Source organism: Lagopus leucura, unplaced genomic scaffold (assembly GCF_019238085.1).
Source record: "Lagopus leucura isolate 7727_CA_CO unplaced genomic scaffold, USGS_WTPT01 Super-Scaffold_100064, whole genome shotgun sequence".
NCBI classification, from domain to species: domain Eukaryota; kingdom Metazoa; phylum Chordata; class Aves; order Galliformes; family Phasianidae; genus Lagopus; species Lagopus leucura.
The window spans coordinates 278,031-305,379 of NW_024962308.1; the positions used below are offsets into that span (position 1 = coordinate 278,031).

At 45.3% G+C, this 27,349-nt stretch overlaps 1 protein-coding gene across 1 annotated transcript in view; it reads left to right on the forward strand.

The window, feature by feature from the left end:
* Positions 1-27,349, forward strand: part of LOC122188504 (fibrillin-2-like) — a 126,750-nt gene that overhangs the window by 33,450 nt on the left and 65,951 nt on the right. Inside the window, 2 exon segments of the mRNA XM_042886862.1 lie at positions 3,704-3,799; positions 26,501-26,698. Of these exon segments, the coding sequence (XP_042742796.1) occupies positions 3,704-3,799; positions 26,501-26,698 (294 nt within the window).

Genomic DNA, 27,349 nt, shown 5'->3' on the forward strand with positions numbered 1-27,349 from the left:
AAGTCTTCCTGGGGGAAACCTTCATTTTAGCACAAATGAAGTCTGCTTTCAATTAGAAGAGGAAAAACCTTTTTAAAAAAGTCAAAAATGTTTTGGTTATAAACAATACTTGTTACATTTTGAAGATTTAAATTTTTAATTCTGCTAATGTGACAGCACTGACTGTCTATAAAGAAACCCCAACATGGTCACCCAAAGAAACTTCACAGTAATTTATAACTTTATCTTGTATTTTGTCAAAGCATCTTTGCTTTTCATAGGGAAAAACTGCATTTTTTTCCCCAGTGCCCTATGAAGGGATTTGGCAGTTTAATGGTTATTTGTATTGTGGAATAAACAACTGAAGAACTTATGTGCTGTCTGTAATAAGCAGCTGGCAAGCAAGTATGCAGAAGAATATTAAAAGAATCTCTGATCAAATGGAATTTTACAGGCAAATTTCAAATCCATATATGAATGTGAGAACTGCTGAGGTTCTTGGTGGAATCTATGAGAATTTTCTTTAGGACAGACAAAAGACCATATTTTCCCTAAGCTTATCCTCAGCTACAACTGATTCATTTTTGCTGGAACGTTCCAAAAAGTTCAACTGAAGACAGACACACCATATGGAAAATTTCATTCTGAACAGTTATAGCTTGGGAAAATTGTAAGTAACAGCAAACCAGAGCTTATACTGGAGCGTGCTAAGCAACCTTTATTAAGTGCTGCTACCAGCTCCACCTATAATATCCTCAGTAGGGTTTTCGTAATGGTTCAGATATTGGCAGCACATCACTGGCAGGGTGGGACCCCGCTGGCAGCATTCCAGCCAAGCAGTTTTCAGCTTCCTCAGCTCTGAAATGGGTGTAACCTTTGAAGGCTGTGATGTGCAGCAGCACCTGGCCTCTGCTGCCTGGCACTTGGCACGCAGCTGGTGATGGCCACGCTCAGGTGCTGTACGAGATTGCTGTGGGTCTCACTTTTCAGGTGAGATTACGTGTCGTATTCAGTGTGCCAGTGGTGCTAGGCAACTGAGTAGCTCAAAGGGTGAAAATTTGTGTAGGAACTTCAGGAAAACCTTAGCAGCCCTAATTAGTCCCAACAAGTGCTGAGATTTTAATAGCTCCGTGGGATCCTGCCCCTCTCAGCCTGTCATTGCCACTCTGTGCAGCACTTGTGCTGAGGTGGCTGCTGACTTCCATCGTGTATTCACACACAGCAGAATGCCAGCTCGTGTGGGTGTACTGAAGAAGGTAGGTCTGAGGAAGACAGGTGTTTCCATTTTGGGAGCTGGTGATACCACACTTGCTACAGCAGAATGTGGATTGTTCACAGAAGAAACCAAATTTCCTGACTTTTCTCAGGCTTGTGTTCCTTTACCTACTGCTCACAAAGGGACTTCCCACTCCCATTCTGATCACAGAATCTGCCAGAGGGTCTGATGGAACAAAAGGATGGTTACTTTAATCTTGAGCTTCCAGGATCTGCAATCCTTTTTCTCCTCGTGCCTTTGGCTTTCAGGCTGGTGCTGTAGCCTGAGCAATGGTGATCTCAAAGGCATAGAAGTGGTTCCTTACTGCCTGAGGTTATTGAGAACAAACTCCTATAGGATCACACCACGTGACAGAAAATGAAAGCACAGCTTGTCCATGGCACCAGAAGAGCAAACAGAGAAGATGCAGCCTCTGATTTATGTTTTTTAACCAGCCCAAGGAAGGGAGTTCTCTGTAGAAGGGATGAACCCCTCTCCCCTCACGAGGGTCCCAGCTCCATCTAGTTTGCTTCTTCAGCCTCTGTGGAGGAAAGACAGGGCACAGAGACCTTTTGGATCCACAGTCCTTCATAGGAGTTTTGCTGTGAAGGATATAGCTTCTTTGAAATAGCAAGACTTAAAGGCAATCATTTTCAAAATAGTTGAAAGTGTTTCACTTCTAGAGGAGTTCCTACCAGCTGAGCTTTATTCATGTCTCTGAATAAATCAGTTCTCTGGAAAGTTATTTTTCTCCTGCAGAGCATTATCTCTTGATGTCACTGCCAGCCTGAATGAACTCATCCTACCACAATGTTAGGAAATGATGACTTGACTCCAGTGCCTCCTAGAATGGGCACTGACACTGTGCCAGAATGTTTGATCCATCCATTCAGTGTTCCTCTAATTGCCAGGGAAATCGAAACCATTGGGTCCTCCTGACGCACATGGTGGTGCAGTCAGAACAGCAGGTTTAGTTTGTGGTCCTGCAGGATGAGCACCCACAGCTCACACGGCATACCTGACTGCCACTTGTTTCCTGACCCTGCTTTCTACCACCACTTTCATTTTCTGCCTCAGTCTGAAGTCTCAGTCTTGGAAAGAGTCCAGCGGAGGGCCACGAAGATGGTGAAGGGCCTGGAGCATCTCCCCTATGAGGAAAGGCTGAGTGAACTGGGTCTGTTCAGCCTTGAGAAAAGGAGACTGAGAGGGGACCTGATCCAGGTCTATAAATATCTAAGGTGTGGGGGGCAGAATGGCGAGGCCGGACTCTTTTCAGTGGTGAGTGGAGACAGGACAAGGGGAAATGGCCAGAAACTGGAGCATAGGAAGTTCCGCACAAACATGCGCAAGAACTTCTTTACAGTGAGGTGACGGAGCACTGGAACAGGCTGCCCAGGGAGGTGGTGGAGTCTCCTTCTCTGGAGATGTTCAAGACCTGCCTGGATGCCTACCTGTGCTACCTGGTGTAGGGAACCTGCTTTGGCAGGGGGGTTGGACTCAATGATCTCAGGAGGTCCCTTCCAACCCCTACAATTCTGTGATTCTGTGATTCTGTGATTGTAGGTAAACCTGTTCCCAATAAACTTTGTCCTGTTTGTGCCAGTTTTGTTTCTTTGTACCCAAATTTGCTATTTCTGATATTATTATTGATGCAGTCTCAGCCTTGCATGCTATCACCAATACAGTTATCCAAATACTGCTGGCCTTGTAAGACCTCTAAAACACCCTCAGAAGTCCCCAGTCAGTTATTTGCAAGGTTTGGCAATTGCCCACGATTTCTCCTCACCTCCCAGTAAAACCCAGCCAGTGCTTGCAGCACAACCTGTAACTTTCTTCAGCAGCTCACATTCTTACCTGTCACAACCAGCAACTGCTCACGTCACGCAGGTTTTTCAGCTAGAAAAGCCTAATCAGTGACATAAGTGTTCTGCCTTTACTTCCATCATGTTGACAGGAGATTTTCAACTAAGAATAGCAGGGCTAATCTGAAGTCAAAGAATGTTTGTTTGCTGCCATATCACACTGGCCTCTGGTTCTTCCTTGCTTCAGATGTGTGGGATGAAATGGCTGACTGCTCTCTTCTCACATTTTATTGTCTTCCTGTTCTCCTCTCCTTAGATTTAAATCGCCTTTATGCAGTTTCTCATCTGTATAAATTCATCTTGACCTTGACATTTAAGTCCCAGTGCTGACCTGAATGAGCTTGAGATTCCATAGCACAGGAAATCCTCTCAAGTGAAATGGGAGTTTGTAGCCTTTTTATAAATGGTTTCACTCATAAACAGGAAATCGTTTTCGAGGGGAAAGAAAAAGAAAAGATCATGCATTTCTCGATATGTTCACTACATGGAAGAGATGAATAACACAGAGTAGGTGATAGATATCCTGAGCTCTTCCAGCACTACACAGCTCATGCTGTCATTTTCCTGAGAGCAGAAATCACTGATTTCCATTTCTATTTCTAAACAGCTGTCTGTGAAAATAGCTGTCAGAATGGAGGTCGTTGCATTGGACCAAACCGTTGTGCTTGTGTTTATGGATTCACCGGCCCCCAGTGTGAGAGAGGTAAGAAACATCTTCATATTATCACTGACTGAGCATAGGAGTTGTATATTCAAGTATGTATGGTAGAGATACTTGATTCTAAGTAAATTTCTTCTCAGTTTCCTAGCCTGATGATACAGTCCCTAATTCTGGGATTAAACTGGGTCTGAAAAAGGTTTACTACAGGCATTAGAACTGTCTTGTGAGAGAAAACTTCATCTCTTCCGCTTGCATAGCTGATGGTATGGAATTCTTCCATTATATTCAGTATGAATATAGTGATTGTTTTTATATATAGTTAGTTTCAGTTTTTATTAACTTGTCTTATTTGAGAGATGATGTTCCTCAAATACATCCTTATAGCCTCAGAAAATCTTGTGGTGCTGAGATCCACCGAGTAATGAAGTTTTTTTCCTAATCAGTGTAAATGTTCCCTCATCTTGGTTGGTTCTTCCTTTGCTCAAGAGCCAAGGGCACCAACTCATGCTGCCATTCCAGTGGGAGAGCAGCCATGACTCAAGTTTATTGGGCATGGTGGTGAAGTGTTGATGGTTGGACCTGGTGTTCTCAGAGGTCTTTTCCAACCTTCATCATTCTATGATTCTAATAACAACCCCATGTCCAAAGCACTCTCTGGGATCTCTGCTTATCAAGTGTTAAGTACGTAAAGTGCCTGCTGTTCTGTGTCTGTGGATACTCCTCACCCACATGTGGCCTCTTGCAGTAGCTGTTAAACATGAAAATACCCTTGTGCTCAGCACAAAAATTGCGTTTTTCTCTTGGGCATTTCCCTGCTTCTTTTCTCAATCACCAAGGAATGGCTTAGAAATGCCAGAAAGCCCCTTACCACAGCATCCTCATAAAGGAAGGTGACACTATCAGCCCCTTCCTATTCACTGAGAGAGGAGGGAAAATGGGCTAGGACTGGGCCTGGTCTTGTTCAGCATCTACATTGATGACTTGGATGAAGGAATAGAGTGCAACCTCAGCCAGTTTGCTGATGGTACAATGCTGGGAGGAGTGGCTAACACTGCAGAAAACCATGCTGCCATTTAGTGAGAGCTGGACAGGATGGCGAATGGCAGAGAGGAACACAATGAGCTTCAACAAGAGTAGGTAGGGTTATGCTCCTGAAGATGAATCATAGAATCACAGAATAACCACATGCATCAGTACATGTTAGGGGCTGCCTTACTGAAAGGGAGCTCTGTGGAGGAGGACCTGGGTGTCCTGGTGGTCAGCAGGTGACCACGCACCAGCAGTGCACTGTGGTGGCCAAGAAGCCAATGGGACCCTGGTGTGCACTGCACAGAGCGTGGCCAGCAGGGCAAGGGAGGTGCTGCTCCCCTCTGCTCTGCTCTGCTCTGGGGAAGCACAGCTGGAGCACTGCGCCCAGGGCTCCTCACTTCAAAAAAGACAGGGAACTGCTGGAGAGAGCGCAGTGGAAGGCTGCAGAGATGGGGGGGCACAGAGCATCTCCTGGTGGGGAGACTGAGAGCCGTGGGGCTGGTCACCTGGAGAAGGCTGAGATGGGATCTCATCACTTTATAAATATCTGAAGTGTGCAAGTCAAGAAGATGGGGTCAAGGCACTGGGCATGAACTGGAACATGAAGTTCCAGCTGAATGCGAGGAAGAACTTCTTTACTGTGCTGTGGCAGAGCCGTGGCTCTCAGCTGCCCAGAGAGTTGGTGGGGTCTCCTTCTCTGCCAATATTCAAGACCTGTCTGGACACATTTCTGTGTACCTGCTGTAGAGAATTGCTTTGGTAGGGGTTGGACTTGATCCCCAGAGGTCCCTTCCATACCTTACAGTTCTGTGATTCTGTGAAAAGAAATATAAGCTAAAATTTTTAATGTGCCAGTAATTCTGGCCAAGCACTCACCCTGCATCTTGTTCACCTCCCTCTCCCTTTGGATGGGGAGAACGTAGAAGGAAGGTGAAAAGACTCATGGATTATGATAGTGTGAGTTTAATAAGGAAAGCAAAAACTGAATGTGGAAGCAAAGGAAAATAAGGTATTCATTCACTGCTTCCCATGGACAGAAAGATGTCCAACCACTTTCTAGGAGGCAGGGCATGAGGCAAGGCAACACGCAGAACCATGTTATTTTCCTCCTCCCTCCTTTTCCTGAGATCTTACTGCTAAGCTCAAGTCATATGGCATGGGGAGTATCCCATCAGTTAAGTCCCATCTTATGACTGTGAAGAGAAAAGGGACCTGGGGGTTTTGGTTGATGCTCAGCTGAACCTGAGCCGACAGTGTGCCCAAGTGCCCAAGAAGGCCAATGCCATCCTGGCCTGCACTGGAAATGGTGTGGCCAGCACGAGCAGGGAGGTGAGCATCCCCTGCACTCAGCTCTGGTTGCAGTGGCCACACCTCCAGTGCTGTGTTCAGTTTTGGGCTCCTCACTACAGGAAAGATGTTGAGGCCTTGGAGCGTGTCCAGAGAAGGGCAACGAAACTGGCGAGGGGTTTGGAGCACAAATCTTATGAGGAGCGGCTGAGGGAGCTGGGATTGTTCAGTGTGGAGAAGAGCAGGCTCAGGGGAGACCTCACTGCACTCTGCAACCTCCTGAAGGGAGGCTGTGATGAGGAGGGGTTTGGCCTCTTCTCCCAGGCAAACAAACAGGACCCAAGGAAATGGCCGCAAGCTGTACCAGAGGAGGTTTAGGTTAGACACAAGGAAGAACTTTTTCTCTCAGATGGTGGTCAGGTGCTGCAATGGCTGCCCAGGGAGGTGGTGGAGTCGCCGTCCCTGGCAGTGCTCAAGAGGAGTCTGGATGAGGAGCTATGAGACCTGGTTTAGTGCTTGTGGTAGCAGTGGTTGGTGGGAGGACAATGGACACGATGATCTTGTAGGTTCTTTCCAACCTTGTGATTCTAGGATTCTATGATTCTTTGCTATGGCTCCTTCCCAGCTTCTCGCCCAGTCCCAGTGCAGTGCACTGTACTGAGTGTGAGGGTCAGGGGGCTGGGGAGAAAGCTTTGATGCTGTGTAAGCACTGTTCATCAACAGCTAAAACATCAGTGACTTCTCCAGCTAATTTTGGTGCCTATCTTGAACCAGATTTCCAAGGTTCTTTGAGGCTGCTCAGGAGTGCAGATGCTTCTCACTGCAGCAGCTGTGGAAGAGTGATGTCCAAAGAACACATGCAGTTAGGGGACTAAAAGCTTTTGCTGGTTTAAGGACTTGGACAGCTTGCAGGAACTTTGCCAGACACAGTCTGCAGTTCACCAGGCAAGCGCTCAGTTCCTATGGTGTAAGGATCATTTCTGCAGCCTCCTGCATCTTTCAATATAGAATCAAACTCCTGCAACAAGTCCCTCAATTTGACATGGTCTTTCTGCTGCAAGACACCATTTCTTTGGGCTGAAGAGGGTGAATACCACATACCCTCAAAAATGAAAACTAATGATGTCACCAGAGCTAACAGCTGTTGGTTTTCAAATGAACAAAGACTTAAAACCCAGAAAGTCGGTTTTCTAACATCTGCAAGTTATTGTTATGATTTGGTACAGTACTTATTTGAAAATCTAGAAAACTACAACCAGAATATCAGTTTTTCAGTGAAGCAGCTTTATTTTAGTAACAGCATTGCAAAGAGAAGCATTAGCCAGCTCTGTTTTGTTTTGAACCTCATGCAGTTTGGTGCTAGCTGCTCATCCACTATGAATACCAGCAGCTTCAAAAGAATCTGCAGCTTTCATAGAATCAGAGTCATAGGACAGCCTGGATTGAAAAGGACCATAAAGATCATCAGTTCCAACCCCCTGCTGTGTGCAGGTCAACAACCAGCAGACCAGGCTGCCCAGAGCCACATCCAGCCTGGCCTGGAATGCCTGCAGGGATGGGGCATCCACAGCCTCCTTGGGCAACCTGTTCCAGTGCCTCACCACCCTCTGGGTGAAAAACTTCCTCCTAATATCCAACCTAAACCTCTCTGTCTCAGTTTAAAACCATTCCCCCTTGTCCTATCACTGTCCACCCTCATAAACAGCCGTTTCCTCTCCTGTTTCTATGCTCTCTTCAATATTTGAACGCCACAATGAGGAGCAAAGAGTTTGGCTCCCAGTGACAGGTGACTGCTGCCTTTCATCCAGCCAGCACGTGCTGAGTGGCTCTGTTAGCTTTACATTTGGGCAGTGTGGCTGTGGCTGAGGTGGTGGCTCTGAGATATGAAATTTCATCGTTTTCTGTTGGCTTAGGTGGACACGGAAACATAGAATCACCAAGGTTAGAAAAGACCCACAGGATCACCCAGTCCAGCCATCCATCCATCACCAATACTTCTCTCTGATGTCCCTCAACACAAAATCCAAATGTTCCTTGAACACCTCCAGGGTTGGTGACTCCACCACCTCCCTGGGCGGCCCATTGCAGTGCCTGCCCACTCTTTCAGAAAAGCAGTATTTCCTAACGTCCAGCCTAAATCTCCCCTGGCGCAGCGTGAAGTCATTCCCTCCAGTCCTATCACCAGTTACACGAGAGAAGAGGACATCTCACAACACTGATAATGATGTTTGGCAAAGGGCTGGAGTGGCACAGAGCAGAAATGAAACTGAAACACCAAGCTGATGTGCAGACTCCCAGGATTCAAATCAGGGTGCCCTGGAGACATTCTGCTTTTCTAGCCTCTCACTTTCCCAACACTGGGATAATTCTGTTTAACTCTCTGTTCAAGGATTGGTCTGTTCTTGCCTTTAATATTTTTTTTTCCAAATTGGGGATTTTTGGTAACATGATTTAGAGGGTGAGATAGGAATAACAGTTGGTTTCCGGTAGCCCAGGCATCAGTCAGTCCTGTTTGAACAGCAGCCAGCAGAAACATGCAGAACTCAGCATAGCTGTGCAATGTTTCCTGGGCTGTAGAAGTATCTACCCAACTTCATGGTGCAGGTGCCACATGAAAGGCCTCTGCTGTAGTTTGAGCTTCACACGTATTGGATGCCAAGCTTAGAAAGCTCTGTAAAAGCCTCCACACACCTTTATGTAAGTAACGTTCCTTTATTCCAATCTCCTCCTTTCTACTGTACTGCAAACCATATTCTTTAATCCCTCCCTTTGCCTTTCTCAAGCACACACACTCTGCATTAGTTATGGAAAGATACTATGACAGAAACCTTCCCTTTTGAAGACTCTACCTTGCAGGCTCTCTTCCAGCCAAATCCTGAACCTGAGCTCCAGAGCTGTCTGTAAAGCCACTTGCTTTTTCCTTAGCTCGCAGTCATCTAAAGTTGGTATGGACACTGACTGTGTTTGTAAAGAAACCTACACATTTCTTAAAGACAGTTCTGGACACAGCAATGCCAGGATAGGCTTAAAAATCCAAAGGACTTCACTCTGTGCTTGGTAGGAGAAGGAATAGAACTGGGGGTGGGAGAGGCAGGCAAAATGGGACTGAGGCCGGGCAAACTTTGGAGACATCTTGTAATGTATAAAATTCTTTAAATAAAGAGAGCATTTTTAGAAAGCCTATAGAGATTTGATTTGGTCCAGACTTGTACTAAGAGACAAAACAAGCTCTCCAGCTGTGTATACACAGGTCTTCCCTGCCAAGACAAACAGAGCACTTGCTTGGCTAGAGGATGTTAAAAGTTACACTTCTCAAAGAGGCTCCTGGCTGGGAAGGCTGGGAATTTGCAGCCAGGTGAGGTGGCTATGACTGACTTACTGGTAACCAGTAGTGTGACAGTGAAGAACTTAACCCTTCCAAGGAGAAGCTGAATACCTGCTCCATTGCTGGGCACGTTAAATCCTTAAGCACCAGACTTACTGGAGACATGATCACCGTTGAGTTTCACTTTTTAAGTCAGCCATGGTATGTGACGTATTTACAAGCATCCTTGGAAGTCTCCAGTAACAAGGAGACAGGTTTGAAAGCAGCATGGATCATGCTTAGCTCTCAGTTTAGCTCTGAGTCTCATTCCTAAGGAAGAAGAACCATACATACAATTAATAAGTACAGAACCTGGAACCTACTGACTTTGTATGTAGGAAGTCCAAGTTTCAGCCCAAGGCTCCATGTTGATGCTCTCCTAGCGTGGCTCTATACATGGTTGAGTACTCTAGAAATACTTAAGATTCCTACCATGTCTCCACAGGGAGAAAGCTTCAATTAATACCAGTTACTGTCTAATGAGACATTGTTCGCCTTTCTCCTTTCCACTTGGGGTATCTACTGTGATGCTTCTCTAGGGAGAGCTGTTGGTAGTTACTGAACACAGCTCTCTGCCTTATTTATTGCCTAAGTAACTCCAGTATCCTTAAATATACTTCCAGAGTACAAAATGGGAGGTTGTCCTGGCTAAAGACTACAAAGAAAATACCAGGTAGTTAAAGCAGTCTTTAATTGCCTTCAGAAATGGTAACCTATTATTTACAGTGATTTCCCTCAGTTCTGAGCTGTCTACTTACAGAAGTGGCCTGCAGCCTGCAGAAGACAGGATGTGCTGTAAACTGCATCTCTCCATCCCTTCTAGTTCATTGTTGAAATGGGCAGTTGGTTTGATTCACAGCTGGATGATGTGGAGATGTTATGTTCTGAACAAGGTCTGCTGTTCTATCCTGGCTCAGGACACAGCTTATGCTTGGTGAGGCAGTTCATTACATATCCATCCCCTGTGTTTCTTAATAAAATAGCAGCCATTTGGCTGCAGCATGGGAACTGTGAGGAGTCACCAAAGGGTTCCAGCAGAGCTGGTAAGTCACTCACTGTCACTGATAAGAGAACAATTGAGGGGACCATGTGGTGAGATAAAGCCAGCTGAGCATTTGCTCCTGTCCATGTTTCCAGATAAGCTGCCTCCAGGCTGGAACCACAGTGTTAAATAAACCATAAGGTGCCTCAGATTGGAAAGCCATGTTAAGAGATGGGTCTGTCAGAAAGGATAGACTCAGACCAGTGCATATTACCGTGAATGGCTTCTGGACCAGGAGCTGGTTTGTCTCCAGCCAGCATCAGCACTCTGTGTATTTGACTATGCTTCTGCAGGTGGAGATGTTGCCTCAACCTAAGAAAAAAAAAAAACCACTCCTGAAAGGAGTGAAGCTTGGAATAAAAACCATTAAAAATCCATTATCAAAATTCACTGTCATCCACGGGTTAAAGTATAGCAGAAACAGCCCAGATGATGCCTAACGTAGCAGTGCCACTCACTGCTGTCTGCTTGGCCTGGCGTGCTGTTGAGGTGTTGGAAGGCCTGCTCTGTCTGTCCTCTGCCTATCAGCATCCTGACCAAAGAGCTCTGCAGGAGAACCCCTGCACTCAGCACAGCCATAGCCCAGAATGCCAAGGATTCCCTTTACCCAGGAAAAATCTCTCAGTGCTTCACAGAAGCTGAAGCACCAGTCTTTCTCAGGGGCATTTCTTGTCAAGGACACCTGAATGAGATGGTGTAATTACTTCAGGAATAACCTTTGGTCAAACACAGTTGATAGCCTGAGGGCTGTACCCTCACCAGCTGTGCACATACAGAAGTGACTGTTTAGCAGCAGCTCAGAGGGAATGCTCATCAGATGAGAAACCTTTCTTTTAGGATGTTACAGTCCGTGAAAGCAGAGACCTGAGTCCTTCTGCTCAGTCAAGGTGAAGGAACTGAAAGCTGCTGCAAAACCAGTACAAATTGGAAAAAAGATATTGTTAAGAATATTCTTAATGAGGAGGTTAGTTCCAGCTGGTTGTATTCCACAGGAATGAGTCCAGCCCCCCTGTGCTAAATCTCTTCTCTTTAGACTCCTGTGGGGTTGATACTTCCAACTGAGCACGACAGCTCACAAAACTGATTGGTGGTGGAGTGATAGCAGTGCTGGAGGGCAGGATTCACTGAGCAAACGCAGATGTTTCCTTTAGGTGATCAGTTCTGCCTCAGATGTTAGCACTATGAATTTCTCAACATTTATCCAAGTGAACCCCATCCCTGGGAATCCCATCTCATGGGAATCCCATCTTCAGATGAAGAGGGACTATGCAGTAAGATTGCGGGCAGAGTCCCTGGTTGTCATACAGTGGCTTATCTGATGCTGGATTTAAACCTTTAAATCCTGTAGAGCTCTGCCTGCTGCAATGTACAGCATTGTCCCCTTATGTCAGATTGTTGTTTGTACAGAAGGCAATGCCATATAATGATACTGAACACACAGCTCCGTTTGTCCAGCTAACATCTGTGCCAAAGCATTTGGATTCTCAGAAAGGATCATTAACATTGGACAGATGCAGCTCTATTGTCTGTAGCACCAACACTGGAATGGCCATTAGCTGTTCCAATGCACTGTGAGGCTCTAACTCCATAAAAGAGTTGGGTGTCAGTTTAGACAGGCATGCATCAAATACATACCCATCTGTGTTGGTGAACAGAATGCATGCAAAATGCATAAGTCTATCAGATTACAGACTTTTGGGGGGCTTTTGATTTGCTTTTATTTTGTGATATAAACCATAAAATGAGATAATTTAAGTCTTATACTGTTAAGAAACTGAATTTCTCAACACCAAGCAGCAGCTTCTGCTGCTGTACACACAACAGGTTGCATGTTCAACAGCTCAAAACAGCTCAGCAGTAAGAGACTGCTCTGTAATGGGAGCAAGTCAACTATCTTCACACTCCATTCAGGAAATGCTCCACATCAGAAGTAAACACAGTAATAGCAAAGTACTCAAGGAATCTTAGCATCATTTCCTCCCTCTGCTTGACATGTTGGGTGACATGAACTCACATTAAATTGATTTAGGAGGGAAAGACTTAGTGTAGAAGAAAATGAATCGGTGAGGAGAGAGACTAGTTCTATGTAATGATTTCCTTTAGAGTTTTCTTTGTAAAGAAAAGGAAGCATTTTGATGTTATTTATTTGATTTTACCCTCTTTCAAGAATGAAAAGAAATTGTTGGAAAAAATGCTATTTATCTTGAGTGAAGGATTGGAAGCTTCTCCCATGTTAGAAGGATGAGGTTTAATTTGTGGGATTCTTTCCCATCCAAATGGTGAAGTCATCACCATAGATGCCATTTGCTACCTCTCATTAAAGCATTCTGGAGCCTTGCATATCTGTTCCCAGGTGCCATGTCCCACACGGAGGGGAGTACACAGGAAGCCTGCAGTTTGGGATGTGTCAGAGATGCCAGGCAAAGTGTGCATTGGTGCAGATGAGAATTTCTCTGCCCAGAATGTTCCATGCTCTGTCTCAAGAGACTTTGTGTTTTGCCTCCTGAAGATGAGGCTGTACATGTTGTGTATGGCTGTTGTGTCCTTGGACAGTTGAGAGCTGTTGGAGAGGGTCCAGAGGAGTGCCACGAAGATGATCAGGGGACTGGAGCACCTTCACTACAAAGACAGGCTGAGGGAGCTGGGCTTGTTCAGCATGGAGAAAAGAAGGCTGTGGGGTGACCTCATTGCAGCCTGCAGTACCTAAAGGGAGCCTACAAACAGGAGGGGAATCAACTCTTAGGAAGGATAGATAACTGCAGGACAAGGGGAAATGGTTTGAAGTTGAAGGAGGGGAGACTGAGGGTGGATGTCAAGGGGAAGTTCTTTCCTATGAGAGTGGTGAGGTGCTGGAACAGCTGCCCAGAGAGTCTGTGATGCCCCATCCATCCCTGGAGGTGTTCAAGGCCAGGCTGGATGGGGCCCTGGGCAGCCTGGGCTGGTATTAAATGTGGAGGTTGGTGGCCCTGCCTGTGACAGGGGGGTTGGAGCTTCGTGATCCTTGGGGTCCCTTCCAACCCTGGCCATTCTGTGATTCTGTGACAGTGTTTGTCTAATGGATGCTGGGCTGAGAGATGTAGAACACAGTATTGCTCCTATCCTGCTAGTTAACTTCGTCCCAAACCATGAAGACCCAGAAATTGATCATGTCCATCTATAAGGATAATAGCAAACTCAGAACTGGCACACACTGTCTGAGTTCTGGCTCATCATTAGCCAACATATGAAAACCAATCCATACTCCTGCATACAATATTGCAGTGCTAAAAAGAAAAAGGATTTGAGCCACAGGAAGCCCTCGACATCAATATCTATGGAAAACATAGCAAGTAACTCCTGTTCTTTCAGTCCTCATTGCAGGACTGCTCTCTTTCGAAACCAAATCCAGCACTGGGTTGGGATGAAGTGAAAACACTTCTGAACAGCACCTTCTCACCATGTCTTACAGCAATACATTGTCATTTACAAGGGACTCTTATTTCTCCTTTTCTTTTTTTTTTTACGAACACAAGAAGTCAACCATTGAGCGCAGAGATAAAAAGGAGAGCAGGACAGGAGTGTTAAAAGATTGCTACGCTTGTACAGGTTGAATCCATACAAAGGGTGTATCTGATGTGTGTTGGCCTTGATCGCTTGGTGTGGTCATGGCCAGCCTCTGCAACAGGCCTTGAGGTGAAGCCACAGCTACTCATGGAAGGAAGAGCCACACCATCTGCTAGTAAGCAAGACATAGCGCGTAGGGAAAAGGGCACCACTCAGTGCATTTTGCTCCTGACAGTGGCCTGCTTTCTTCTTGCATGTCCATTATTTTCCATATGTCGAGGCAAAGCTTTTTATATTCAACATGTACATAACATGAGGATCTCCGAAATCTCAGGGGGGATTTCTGATCTGTACAACGTGTCTGCGTCTGTAGGTTCTTCAAAGCTTCCAAAGGACTTTGATGTCTTTGTTTGTTTGTTTTGATTCTGCAAACAGCGGGTTCCTCACAACTGAGACCACTCTAGTCCTGGAAGAAACCTCCATTAACAAGCAGTAAGACTAATTGCAGGTCATGAGATGAGCACGTTTTGTGTGTGCTTCATCAATTTCTCAAAGATCTTTTCTGCATAGGACAGCAGTTCCTCTCATCCTTCTAATTTCTACGCATATTGTTTGTGACATTTAATGTCAATTAATCTAACTGCCACTTTTATCTATTGTCCAAATAGAAGAGTTTCTGGAGGAGTTTGTGGATTTCTCTTACTGCCGGTGCTTGATAGCAAGCAACACAAAAACTGGTAGTCAGTCTTGTCTAAGGGAAGGAAGAATCCAAAATGATCTCATACATTCCCTCCAGCCGTAGCTTTTCAAGTGACAAGACACCCCATGCTGTATATAACCAGAATATGTGCTCTGTCTTGTAGCACACAGATGATGTTCATGGATCTGTCACTTTGGATGGCACATTAAACCGCACAGGTTATCAGATGGTGAGGATATTGCAGAATACTCCACTGTTCTTGCATGTAAGGCCTCTCCAACCATAAGAAGAGTTATTGAGTGAATTATTCCCAGCTTTTCGGCTTTCTCATCAGAACATTTGCTTCTTTTTTTCTTCAACATTTCCAGTTTAATGTGGAGTCTTATGAGAAAAGCAGCAGCAACACAGGGTGTGTCTGATCCCCTTAGCATCAGTGTGAAAGTCCTAACAGGAAGCAGCCAGCAATAAACACGTTCCTTTTGCTCACTCCTTTCTAACTCAGGTCATAATCCTTCCAAAATTCTGCTTTTAGTAGAATAGCCAGGAGCCAGTGTTCATATTGCATACCTTCAGCTGGAAACTGCCCCAGAGATCAGGCATGCCAGAATGTACATCATGCTAACAAAGGGGACCACGGAAACTTCGTGGACATTTAGTGATCCCCAAGATAACATAGAAGGACTTTTAATGAGGTTTGTTCAGCTGAGACAATGCAGCACTTTGAGGTGATAAGCAAGGACGTGAATTCAGCACAGTGGAGATGGTGAAAGATTGATGAAGGACAGGGAGAGGTTTCCTTCCTGTTGTGCTGTTCTTGTGTCTCTGTGTTGGAATGGATTTTAGTAGGACTGATGGAGCGCTCTGCTTTGATCCCGTGATTGGAAGAGGTGGGAGAAATATCATTTCATTTATACTGCGGGGCAGTCTTCGCTTTTGTTTTAGGCACACATCTGTGCCTTTGCCCTGCTGGTATCTCTTGTTGGTTCAGAAAAACAGTGAGCATGGATGGAGTAGTGCTCAGTAAGCTGCGCTCATACAACACTGAATTGAAATTCACTTCGTGTTCAATTCACTGAATTGAAATTCACTTTGTGTGATTCTCCACCGGAATCCCGTGAGCTGAAAGGCTCTTCCAGGGTTTCAAAAACTCTTATACTTTTCTTGGGTTACAGCTCTCTGGGATAGGGAAAAAAAGCAAAAACAAAACGATGGAAAACAGTGGCTACTGTGGCTCATTTCTGTCGTGAAAGCTGTCTGAATGATTTGAGTCACTGAGATGTGAGTTTGCCTGCACATAACGAGTGGCTCTTCCACTTAATTCCAGATGAAATTTGAAATTACTTCAAGCAAAAAATCAGATCGATAAATGCTACTGACAGTGTTAAGATTTATTCCTTTTTCCCAATAAAAAATAATATTTTTTTATTAAAAACCTTCCATTAGGAAGACTGGTAATCTGGATGATGAGACATAAAACAGAACTCAAAGCTGAGAGATGTGATTGTGTTCCTTCTATTCAGCTTGCCTCCAGAGGTGAGGCATGGACTCCAGTTTTGCCATATTAAACATTTCTCTACATTAAGCACCTAAATTAAGTGCTTTATTAAGCAAATGTAGTCCAGACAGCAAAGATTGTGCCAACTTCTACTTCTCTAAGTTGTAGCACGCTTTATGCAAAACGATCCGATAAAGACATCACCATGCGTGGAGTTTGGCTCTGGACACAACTGCAGCTTACTATTTTCCCCTTATCAAAGGCTTCTTTGATAAGCCTAGCTATCGTCCTGAGAAACCACATTTCCCTCTGGTCTTTGCAGAAAGTTGTGCCGTGGTTGGCTGATAGCCCTGGTGGGATGTAGACACATCCCAATTTGCTGCATGGCCATTAGGGCATTAGGGTACAGTTCTTAGTGAGGGGATCACACACTCCTTTCCTCCCCGTGTTGGGGCAGTGTAGCTATCTAATACTGCTATTTTCCACGTGGTGGAAGGCCCACAGGTTGGGGCCTCCCATTCTGTAGCTGGCACCTCATGGCCTGCTGTAGGTTTAGCAGGAAGGAGACTTCCTATCTTCTGATCTTTTGTCACTTCAGGATGCAGTGTGTCCAGGTATCCAACAGGGTGTTCTGATGCTTCTGAACCTTCCGATCAGTGCATTTGGAAGCAGAGCACCTCTGGAGCAGAAGGTGCAGAGCTTGTGCATTGCCCTGGTATCTCACACAGCTAAATCCACAGGGCAGCCGCTGCTGAGTGGATCTGAACACGTGGCACATTGGAACAAAGTACCAGACCACCAGGGCTGCAGCTCCAGTGCCCTGAGATCAATCCAAGGGTGATGGGCATCAACACTGTCATCTGCAAATCTGTGAAGATGGAAGAGGAAATGCAAAGTGGCAGGAGAGGCATTGCTTGACTTATGTGTAGTCAAGGCCCTACAAATGGGTGCTCAGCTCACAGTGGCACAGGAGATCCAGACTTGTGCAGCCTAGCAGGGTCCACAAACCACACTTGTGTCTGAGAACTGCAGCAGTGTGTTGTCCTGCTTCTCAAGAGCATAAGAAACTAGAAGGAAATCTAGGAACCCTGCAAGAAAGCCAAACCCTTCCTGTGTGGGGCAGGATATGAATGAAGGGTGGACAAACTGAACTGGGCTCAGGTTCTCTCATCACTATTTCACCCCCAGCACTAACCTTTGTCTCCTTTCCTGAGAGGAGATGTACTGAAAGTCCACTCAAGAAAGTGCCTTTTTAATGCAAAATGAATGGATGAAGCAACTACTTCTTCATGGGGAGACCAGAAAAAAAAAAGTTTTGGGATTAAAAAAAAAAAGAAAACAAAAAGAGGACTTTTAAAATTTTTCTGAGCTTAATTTTGAATAATCTTATCCCAAGAATCAATGAATTGAACTCCAACCCAAGGACACAAGGAGTGGACAGGGTCAATTCCACACACTTTTCTACAATTTGAGCAGTTTGCAGAGCAGTAAATTGGCTTTTTATTGGGTAAGGCAGATGTGTTTGCTTCTGAAAGTCCACAATCATTGAAGAAGTAAGACTCAGAGCATATGATTTTGTCCTGCTGGAAACAAGATGGTGTACAAGTAACAGGTCAGGGTGTATCTGATCACCTTATTCTGATACCTCTCACGATCAGTGACTTACACAAGGCATTAGAAAGCAGTGCCAGTGCTGTTACATCTTCAGTGCTTCATCAGGACAGTGGATGATTTTGTGGTTGTGGCCTTTGAGCTGCCTTCCATGTTTCCTACTGAGCTTCTTCCACTCCGTGAGCAGTCACTGTGGCTGTCAGTGTGTTTCTAGCCTAGGAGATACTACTGGTTGATCTCTTACTGAGCTGAGCTCTGAGCACACATTTGCTTCCAGTCTAAAAGTTAAGATTGCCCTTTTTGCATGTTTTTTTAATCTGCCTAATAAATAGATCCTTTCTCCATTGAATGCAGAGAAAAGCCATTGCCTGTTGCAATGTACTGTGATAAGAAGATACTAAGGAGTGTGCAATGTTTTCACTTCCACTGACTGAGTTTAGGAAGAAGATAATGTCATTTGTTTCTGCTTGGTCATTCCTGAGACTTCTTTCTTCTATTTCAAGATATTTCTGTTGTGGATAAGCTTCTTCCAATGATCACCTTTCCTCCCCTTTAGCATAAGCCACTGCATTGCTGCTTTTCATATACAGAAACGTTGCTGAAGGAGCAGCAAGCAGTTGGCTGCAGCTCACACAGTGGTAATGTTGAGACAAGAACTGTTAAACCAGACAGACTATTACAAGTCCTCACTCTGTTGTGTCCTTCTCAGTCTTTGTTCCAAGCTCACTGTACAGCAGGAAAATAGAATCATAGAATCACTTATAGGTAAGTTTACAACATGGAGAAGAGTCCCAGCGTATTTCACACAGAGGGCGGTGAGGCACTGGAACAGGTTGCCCAAGGAGGCTGTGGATGCCCCATCCCTGCAGGCATTCAAGGCCAGGCTGGATGTGGCTCTGGGCAGCCTGGGCTGCTGGTTGGCGACCTGCACACAGCAGGGGGTTGGAACTGATGAGCATTGTGCTCCTTTGCAACCCAGGCCATTCTATGATTCTGTGATTCTTTGAAAGCCCTGTGCCACCCCCCTGGGATCTCCATGTCTTCATCAGCTGACCCACCAGGATTTCAGCGCTTCCCTCTCAGGATGGAGAGCACAGAGCAGCAATGCCAGCTCCAACCTACCCACACGATTCTACCACTGCCTGGAGTGATCTGATGGAGATGGCTCCATCAGAGTGATTTCCATAGAGCTGTTGGAGCAGGGCTGTGCATGGAGTTCTCTCTCAGGTTTCACCAGGCTGAGACTGACGGGAAAGTGTAAAAATAGGGCGGGAAAATGTTAAAAAGGTCTCTCCTTACTATTTTCTTTAAGAGTGTTTTTTCAGTGCATAGAATGTCTGGCCTTATAGACTACCCTTGCCAGCTTTTTCTTTTTTTTGCACAAGTCCAAACAGTTAAACATCAGGAATGTGACTGTTTGCATGAGGTAAGGAAATGATGAAGTGGGGAAAGCATTCCATGGGAAGGAGCCCTGCAGAGACCCCCATGCTGTTCTCCCTGCATTGCCCTCTCCCTTCCCATTGTGCTGTTGGTGTTGTACACAGCCTGGGAAGCCCAGCAGAGATGCAGAGCTGCACTATGTGCAGAGACCTATAACTGGTGCTTTTCAGTGTGCATTTAGTACAGCAGGAACAATTGCACGCTGTTGGGTAGCCTTGTGCTAACAGCTTTCAGCCTGCAGTTTGGCTGGTGGCTGTTGCACGCTGGTGCTCCCAGTCTGTGATCTCTCTGTGCGCTGGGCACGAATGGGAAAGAAGTCACACAATGACAATTAAAAAACAGATGTCAGGCTTGCTATCCCCTGTCCTTGCTCCACGTTATTGGCTGCTGGAGCTTTTAGAGAGCAGCGTGGAGCAATGCCAGGGGCTGAGCTTTGCTGCACTGACCTCACTGTGGTGGGCGCTGGAGCTCCCTGTGGATCGCTCACAAGCAGCATTTGTCCTCGCTGCTTGAAGGAGAAACCTTCAGCAAAGCATTGTTTGTTAGGAGTAGGAATTTGGTTTTTCTCACAGAAGATCTCTTCTTCCTTGCTGTTCTGTTTGCTTATTTTGTGAAGAGGGAGTTCACTCAGCCCACAGCCCATCTCACAGGCATGCCAGACAAATGGTGCTGAAGAAGGGATGGTCTGGAAGGCAGAGACACAGCACTTCAATTGGCTCACATTCCTTCTGGAAGCAGCAGAGGGGTCAGGCGTGTTTGGCTTTCCAGGATTATGGTTCTAAATAGCAAAGAAAGCAGTATGATTGTTGGTGGTCTTGAATCTTTACCCAGGAGTCTGAATTCCCACGGTGAGCAGTGATGCACTCGGTGCTACAGCACGGGGCTGATGGATGTCACAGGAGTGGGAGAGCTCTCCTACTTGGGAAAACTGTCACACAGAATAGTTCAGTATCTGAAACTACCTTTTTTTTCCCCAGAGGGACAATAAGGACAAAGTAGATGGCAGCACGAAGTTAATTTAGAATTTCAATTAAATGCAAAGCAGTAATTTAGATTCTGAAATTAATTTGTAAATATTTCGGGTCCAATTCAGATGCTATAAAAAGCAATGTAAAGCAGCTTGTGGAGTTATAATTAACATCTGATAAAATGTCCTTATTTACTGCGTTTGGTTTGAGGTCTCCTTCAGAGAACTCAAACTGAGTTGCTCAGGTTAATATTCTCCTACAAAGTAATGGCATTCCATTGAGCTCTGTGTCCCAGAGAGGAATTCCCTACAAAAGATTTCCATCGTCTTCATTTGGTGTTGGGAAAACTTAGCAATAAAGAAGGTGCCTTCCAACTGTTCTACATAAAAGTTTGATAGTCTCAGAGTGGTAGTTTTAAATAGTCTGAAATGGATTATTCTTTTTAATGAGACCAAGCTGTATTTCTGGCAAAAATTATCACCACGGTTGGCAAAGAGTCATGTGCATTTCTTTATTACTGCCTGTAGGAGGTGAGATATATTCTGGGAAAGTGGCTGAAGTGTTGCAGGCAAAGCCAGGGCAGCACCCCTGAGCAGGGCAGCCCTGGTGCTGCAGTGTGCTCAGCCAGGGGCACTGGAGCCCTCTTGCTCCACTGTAGTGTCAGACTGTCCCACACATTCCAGCAGTAGGCCATACAGCGTGTTTGGGGAAAGAGATGTCAGCAACAGCAAGTTATTCCTCTGCTTGTATCCTAGGCGCATAACGAGGAAGGTAAAAAATACCTGGAGGGACATTTGCAGGAAGCTGTTTGCAGGTGGAACAGAGTGGTGCAATGCAAACATGCATACAGCAGCATGGACTCCTCGTATGAACTCCCCAGGGGCTTGTAGTCACTGTTCATTAGCCATAGGTATTCCTGGTGATCCCCATGACAGCCCCCAAATAGGGAAATTCAGATGAGGTCAGTTCTTCAGAGCACATCTGAGCCCTGTGTTGGCTGCAGCATTTGGGAGATCGGAATTACTGCAGTTTCAAGCTGACTGCAGCACCTGCAGAAGTCATAGAATCATAGAGTCATAGAATGGCCTGGGTTGCAAAGGAGCACAATGCTCATCCAGTTCCAACCCCCTGCTGTGTGCAGGTCACCAACCAGCAGCCCAGGCTGCCCAGAGCCACATCCAGCCTGGCTTTGAATGCCTGCAGGGATGGGGCATCCACAGCCTCCTTGGGCAGCCTGTTCCAGTGCCTCACCACCCTGTGTGAAAAAATTCCTCCTAATATCCAAGCTAAACCTCCTCTGTCTCAGTATGAAACCATTCCCCCTTGTCCTATCACTATGCACCCATGTAAATAGCCATTCCCCATACATTCCATAGTTTAGGTTTGCTGGTGCTTGAAGCCATACTGTCAGAGTGGGGCTGGGGGGAGGAGAGCATTGAAAACAAAGAGCGAGGTATACGATTTCTTACAGCTAACACAAACACTTTGATGCTGCAGCTCCGAATCCTTGGTGCATTCTGTAGTTGCAGCATTCTCTCTCCTTGTGGGCTACTCGAGCTGAGGATGTGAACAGTAACCTGATCTGACTCACGGAGATAAGCAGCCCACGGAGCAACGCACTGAGCACGGTCTGCTTTGAAGTTAATAGCGCGAGAAGGAGAAGTGAGAGCCATGCACTGATGAAGCTGATGATTGATAGATGCTAGGAGGAAACCTGATGTCTGTCCTATAATGAGTATTTGCTGTTTGCTATTTTTTGGAGGGGATAAGCCAGACAGTGAGCTAGCGTGTTGCTTTTTTCATCTAGAATTGATCGGTGAAGGACTGGATGTGCATGGCCCTGCTGTGTTGAAAGTCTCTCCCGTAGAGTTGGAAAGACTCCGTCTGACTGAAGCTTTTATTCCTAAAATAAGGCCTGATCCTATATTTTCTGCAGTCCCTTTAATGAGAGATTTACCTGCAGGTAGAAAAACTGGGATTCACCCTTGTTCTACCAGCGGATGCTGTTGCTGTAAGGCTGGAAGATGGGATCCTATATGTACACTGGAGCAGGGCTTCAGACGCCTCTTAAGCACATGTATCTCCTTAAAGACAAACTTGATTGGTGCCTCATTCAATGTTTAGTAAACCCATTAAAATTAGCAACAGATGGCAGCTGGAATGCAGGCAGACCTTCTGCACTCAAGGCTGCAATTTCCTTAGCTGCATTCCCTCCAAGGAAGTGATCTACATATGCAGTTCTATTTTTTGCCAATTATCTGTTTAAAACTGAGCGTTCCCCTTACCACTGCTCTTTCATCATCAGTCTGAAGGAATTCCTGCTGCAGTGCTCCCAGCCTGCAGCAGCAGGATGGCAGACAGGTGCAGGTTTACCCCATGGCAGTGCTGCCCTCAGCTGTGATCTGACTTGCTAAGTCAGTTGGAGCCCTTTGCAGATGCACACCACAATGACAGCAGACATTTCCATTTAAAGATGAATTGTTATAGGTTACAGAAGAAAGGCAGGGAGTGAGAAATCAGCTCAAAATATGTTGATCTGTTTTCTAGGAATAAGTCAGAACCAACTAAAGCATTAAACTTGGCACAGCAGGCAACGTTAACGAGAACCATGTGGGCTGGTATTGTTAAAATTTGGGTCAAAGGCCAAACGATGACTAGTTGGTAATTCACTGCAAAGAGAGTACATAGTTCTGTTCTCATGTCTAAACAGAGGTGTTTACGCACACCTGTCACTGCTTTAACCAAAGTAACTTCAAAAGCATTGCCCTTTTATCCTCAGATACCTCCTGTTGTTTACATCTCAGCAACATCTACTTTCCAACACTGCTGTGGACAATGTTATCAGCATTAATTTTTGAGTACTGTCATGCTTTCAGCTGCTCGAAAAATAGAAATGAGAGAGAACCGTAAGATGTGATTAAGGAACTCCTGTGGTCACTGGTTCTGTCCCAGAGATAGAGGAGGATTTGTTGTATGTTTCCCATATAGTTTATGCATACCTGGTGCCAGGTGGAACTGAAACAAGGATGAACACCCCAGACTTCACTGAGTACATGCAGCAGGAGTGAGGAAGGCTCATCAGCACATGCACTCTCATTCTAAGGCCTGCAGTAATTACCAGCATTTCTAGATGACCTTTTACAGACCAGCCTCTCTGTGGTTTCATGCAAGTGCAGGTCTGGCAATGTGATTGTCCTGCAAAGATGTCCAGAGGGGGAAAGTTTCCTGTCTCAAACCATCTACCCTATCTTTGCACGTGCTTGCTGGGATTTAGAAAGAAGGCAGCTGATCACAAAGGTCACAACCTGAAAACTTGCAGGCCGAGAAGTGGAGCACGGACAAGCAGCGTTGCTCCGTTCAGCACTGATGCTGTACAAACCCATTTCCAGAAACAGAGCTATAAGTCAATAGCTGTGTGTACCACTGCTGCTTGTGGCTCTTAGAACCACTTTCCACGTAACATTGTTTTGCTTCACATTTCAAATCCAAATGTTTCACTGCAAAGACATCTGTGGGCTAATCTGGCCACTGATGCTGGGATTTGAATTTTGAGTCAATTAGTCCAACATCAAAATTCCCTAAGCAATTCCTCAGGCGGAGATTTGTAGCCTGTTATCTGATACAGAACAGCGTGTTTAACCAACATCTAACTTCCTTCATGGCGAATGTGGAATTTTCTGGTCTGACAGTAATATGGTTAAATGTCCTTTTTCCAGCCACTGATCAAGCATTTACATGCATTCATTTATTCCCAGTAGAAGGAAGAAGCTTAAGAACTTTGTTTCCTGATGAATGCCTGCTGTGCTAACAGCCCCAACCAAGGGTTGTGAGAGCCCAGAGAGTGCCCATGGTGCAAACAAGCCCCTTCAAAGTCCTTTTGTTTTTAAGGGCTGGGAGTAACTTCGTTGGAGATGGAAAATGAGCTGATTGCTTTTGCAGCATCTGGTTTTAAAGCTCTAGTTAAAATTGCCAAGGGACCTTTAAGAGTTAAACAGAAGAAATGAGTCACTATAACATGTGTTACGGAAGGAGGCTGCCTTTACAGAGACTGTCCAAGAGCACAGAAATCCTTTTATGAGCACCATTTACATCAGACAGCATGGAGAAAGTTTGAGGAATTCTCTCTCAGAAGGTTTTTGGGTGAATCTAGGGCTGGTACTCTGCAAGCCAAGCAGCAGCAAGCTGACAGCAAGACATCTCCATCTCCAAATTGTCACCAACAAAAATTTGAGAGAAAATTCTTAGCAGAACTGTGTTGCATATTTGTTGAGACAACTTTGTCTCTCAATTCTATTTCACCGTTGACCCAAGGCAGACGGTACTAAGTGTATTCATCTTGGGGCTATAGGAAGCCTAAATTGTTTATTGCTTTAATAGAACAGCCAGCTGAACTGATGGTCCGAGCTTATCACAGTGCTGTCATTCATTCGCAGCAGACAGCTGTGAATCCTGCTTCTAAAGCATATGGCCCTGCGCCCCATTTGCCTTTCACTGCAGGGTGCATGGGAGCTAAGACAAGTCCAGCTTTTGTGTAATGTGAGTTGGTTGGTGGATCTCCCTCTGTGCTGAGATAGATATCGAAGATGCTGGAGGGAATGGTGACTTAAAGTCCACTGTTCTAAATGAGGAGCACCTTCACTTATGTACTTAGATATACATAATCCTTGGGTGCCCAAAACTGAGAGGATTATGAGCATAGTGCCTTCATCTCTCTCCTTTGGTGATGTGTGATTGTACTGACTGACTGCCTGAGTGCTCGTTTATATTGCAGGATCACAGTAAGGGACCCAGTATCTTGAAACAAGATTGTTTTTATAAATTTTCTTGACCTGGAGGTATGAGATTTGCATTTATTGAGTATAGCAATGGGACACTGGAGATGAAAGGATGTCCTTGAGTACTGAAATGATATACTTTGCCTGTATGCATGTTTCTGTTACTTGGATTGCCAAGCCCTAAGGCTGTCCAAGAAATGCCATCTCCATAAGTGTCTTTGTCCCTAGAGGCCTTAAAGCCCATTCAGTTCCAGTCCCCTTGTCAGAGGCAGGACACCTTACACATCTCCAGGTTGCTCAAAGCTCCATCCATTCTGGCCCTCCACACTTCCATGGATCAGACATCCACAACTTCTCTGGGCAACTCTTTCAGCACCTGACCAGCTTCATAGTTAAGAGTTTCTTCCAAATATCTAATCTCCATCTGCTCTTTTTTAGTTTAAAGCACTGCCATTACCTTCTCTCCAGTTAATCTAATTTATATGAAGCTTGATCGTTTCACTGTTGCCAGCAGTCCACAGTGAAGCTGAGTTTGCAGCCCTGAAATGTCCTCTTTGCCTGATGTTGTATTTTGAATTGGTTTTGGGCCATTGCTTGCGGAGCACTGACTGAAGACATGGAATCACTGTAGCTCTTGGGATGAGCCTGGGGAAACCAGGAAGAGCTGACTTGGAGAACCTCCCAGTGGTCTCATGAAAGGTGGACGAAAGGCAACCACTATCCAGTGCTAGCTTCTAGTTTAGTTTTAAATCTTTATTCTTCCTATGGCTACTTAATATTTAATATTTTTGCAGAACTTGCCCATGGAAGTGTTCGAGAAATATTTAGGTGTTGTACTAAAGGACATGGTTTAGTGGGGAAATGCTGATGGTAGGTGATGGAACACAGGCCATATGAGGAGAGGCTGAAGGAGCTGGGAATGTTCAGCCTGAAGAAGCTCAGGGGAGACTCATTGCTCTCTATGACTGCCTGAAGGGAGGTTGTAGTGAGCTGGGGGTCGGCCTCTGCTCTCGTGTCATTAGTGATAGGAGCAGAGGGAATGGCTTCAAGCTACGGCAGGGGAGATTCAGGCTGGACATGAGGAAGTATTACTTTTCAGAAAGGGTGATCAGGCGCTGGAATGGATGCCCAAGGAGGTGGTGGAGTCACCGAGCCTGGGGGTGTTGAAGGAAAGACTGGATGTTGTGTTGAGGGACATGGTTTAGTGGGAGCTGTTGGTAATAGGTGAACGGTTGGACTGGATGAGCTTTTAGGTCTTTTCCAACCTTGGTGATTCTATGATTCTATGATTCTATGGTTAGACTGGATCATCTTGGAGGTCTTTTCCAACCTTGGTGACTCTATGATTCTACAATTCTGTGAGTCTGCACTTGAAAAACTTCGTTGGTAGGATGAGAAATAGATCCAGTAAGACTAGACAGGCAGTTTAGACAGACAACCTTGCACTTGTATCTTGATCTAACCTGTGGCTGTTTTTGTTTTCCCTCAGACTACCGTACCGGTCCCTGCTTTAGCCAGGTAAATAACCAGATGTGCCAGGGCCAACTCAGCGGGATCGTCTGTACCAAGACCATGTGTTGTGCCACCATTGGACGGGCGTGGGGTCACCCGTGTGAGATGTGCCCTGCCCAGCCTCACCCCTGCCGACGAGGTTTCATTCCCAACATTCGTACTGGAGCCTGCCAAGGTAAATGTCACAACACATAAGAGGATTTTCTCTTATCCATCCTGATGTGTACTGAAAGCTCCAGTGAAGGTTGACTGCCAGGAGCCGCGGTAGAGAGGACATTTATTTGTGAAAATGTATGTGCTGTATCTGTCCTCATACGTCACAGAGCATCACCATGGACTTAGCTCTCCCACCTGACAACCACTTCAGTGATATTTTTCATAGGTGACAAAAACTTATGTGTATGGGAAAACTATTGCTAGAGGCCAAAGTTTGCTCCCCTTAATCAAGGAAGTGAACTGGGGGAGAGAAATGTTTGTGCCACAGGCAGCGTGTTCAGGTTTTACCAGCACTGCAAGTAGAAATATCTTCAGCTGGAAATATTTCATGAGATGCGACTGCCTGCAGATTGTGTTGCCTTTGGTTATGTTTCCATAGGGAACATTTGGAATTATTTGAATAAAAGTGGATATCTCAACTTTATCATTTTATTCCATTTCCTCTGACCATACACCTGCCCTCCTTGTTCATTTTTCCTTCGTAAGACTTGTAAAACTTCTTATATTATAATTTAATTAATGTGCATGTAGGTATTTGGTTTTCTAACATGTTGTAATAGTTGCATTCAGGCATCTGGATAGATCCCAAATAAACTTGTTAGGGATTACC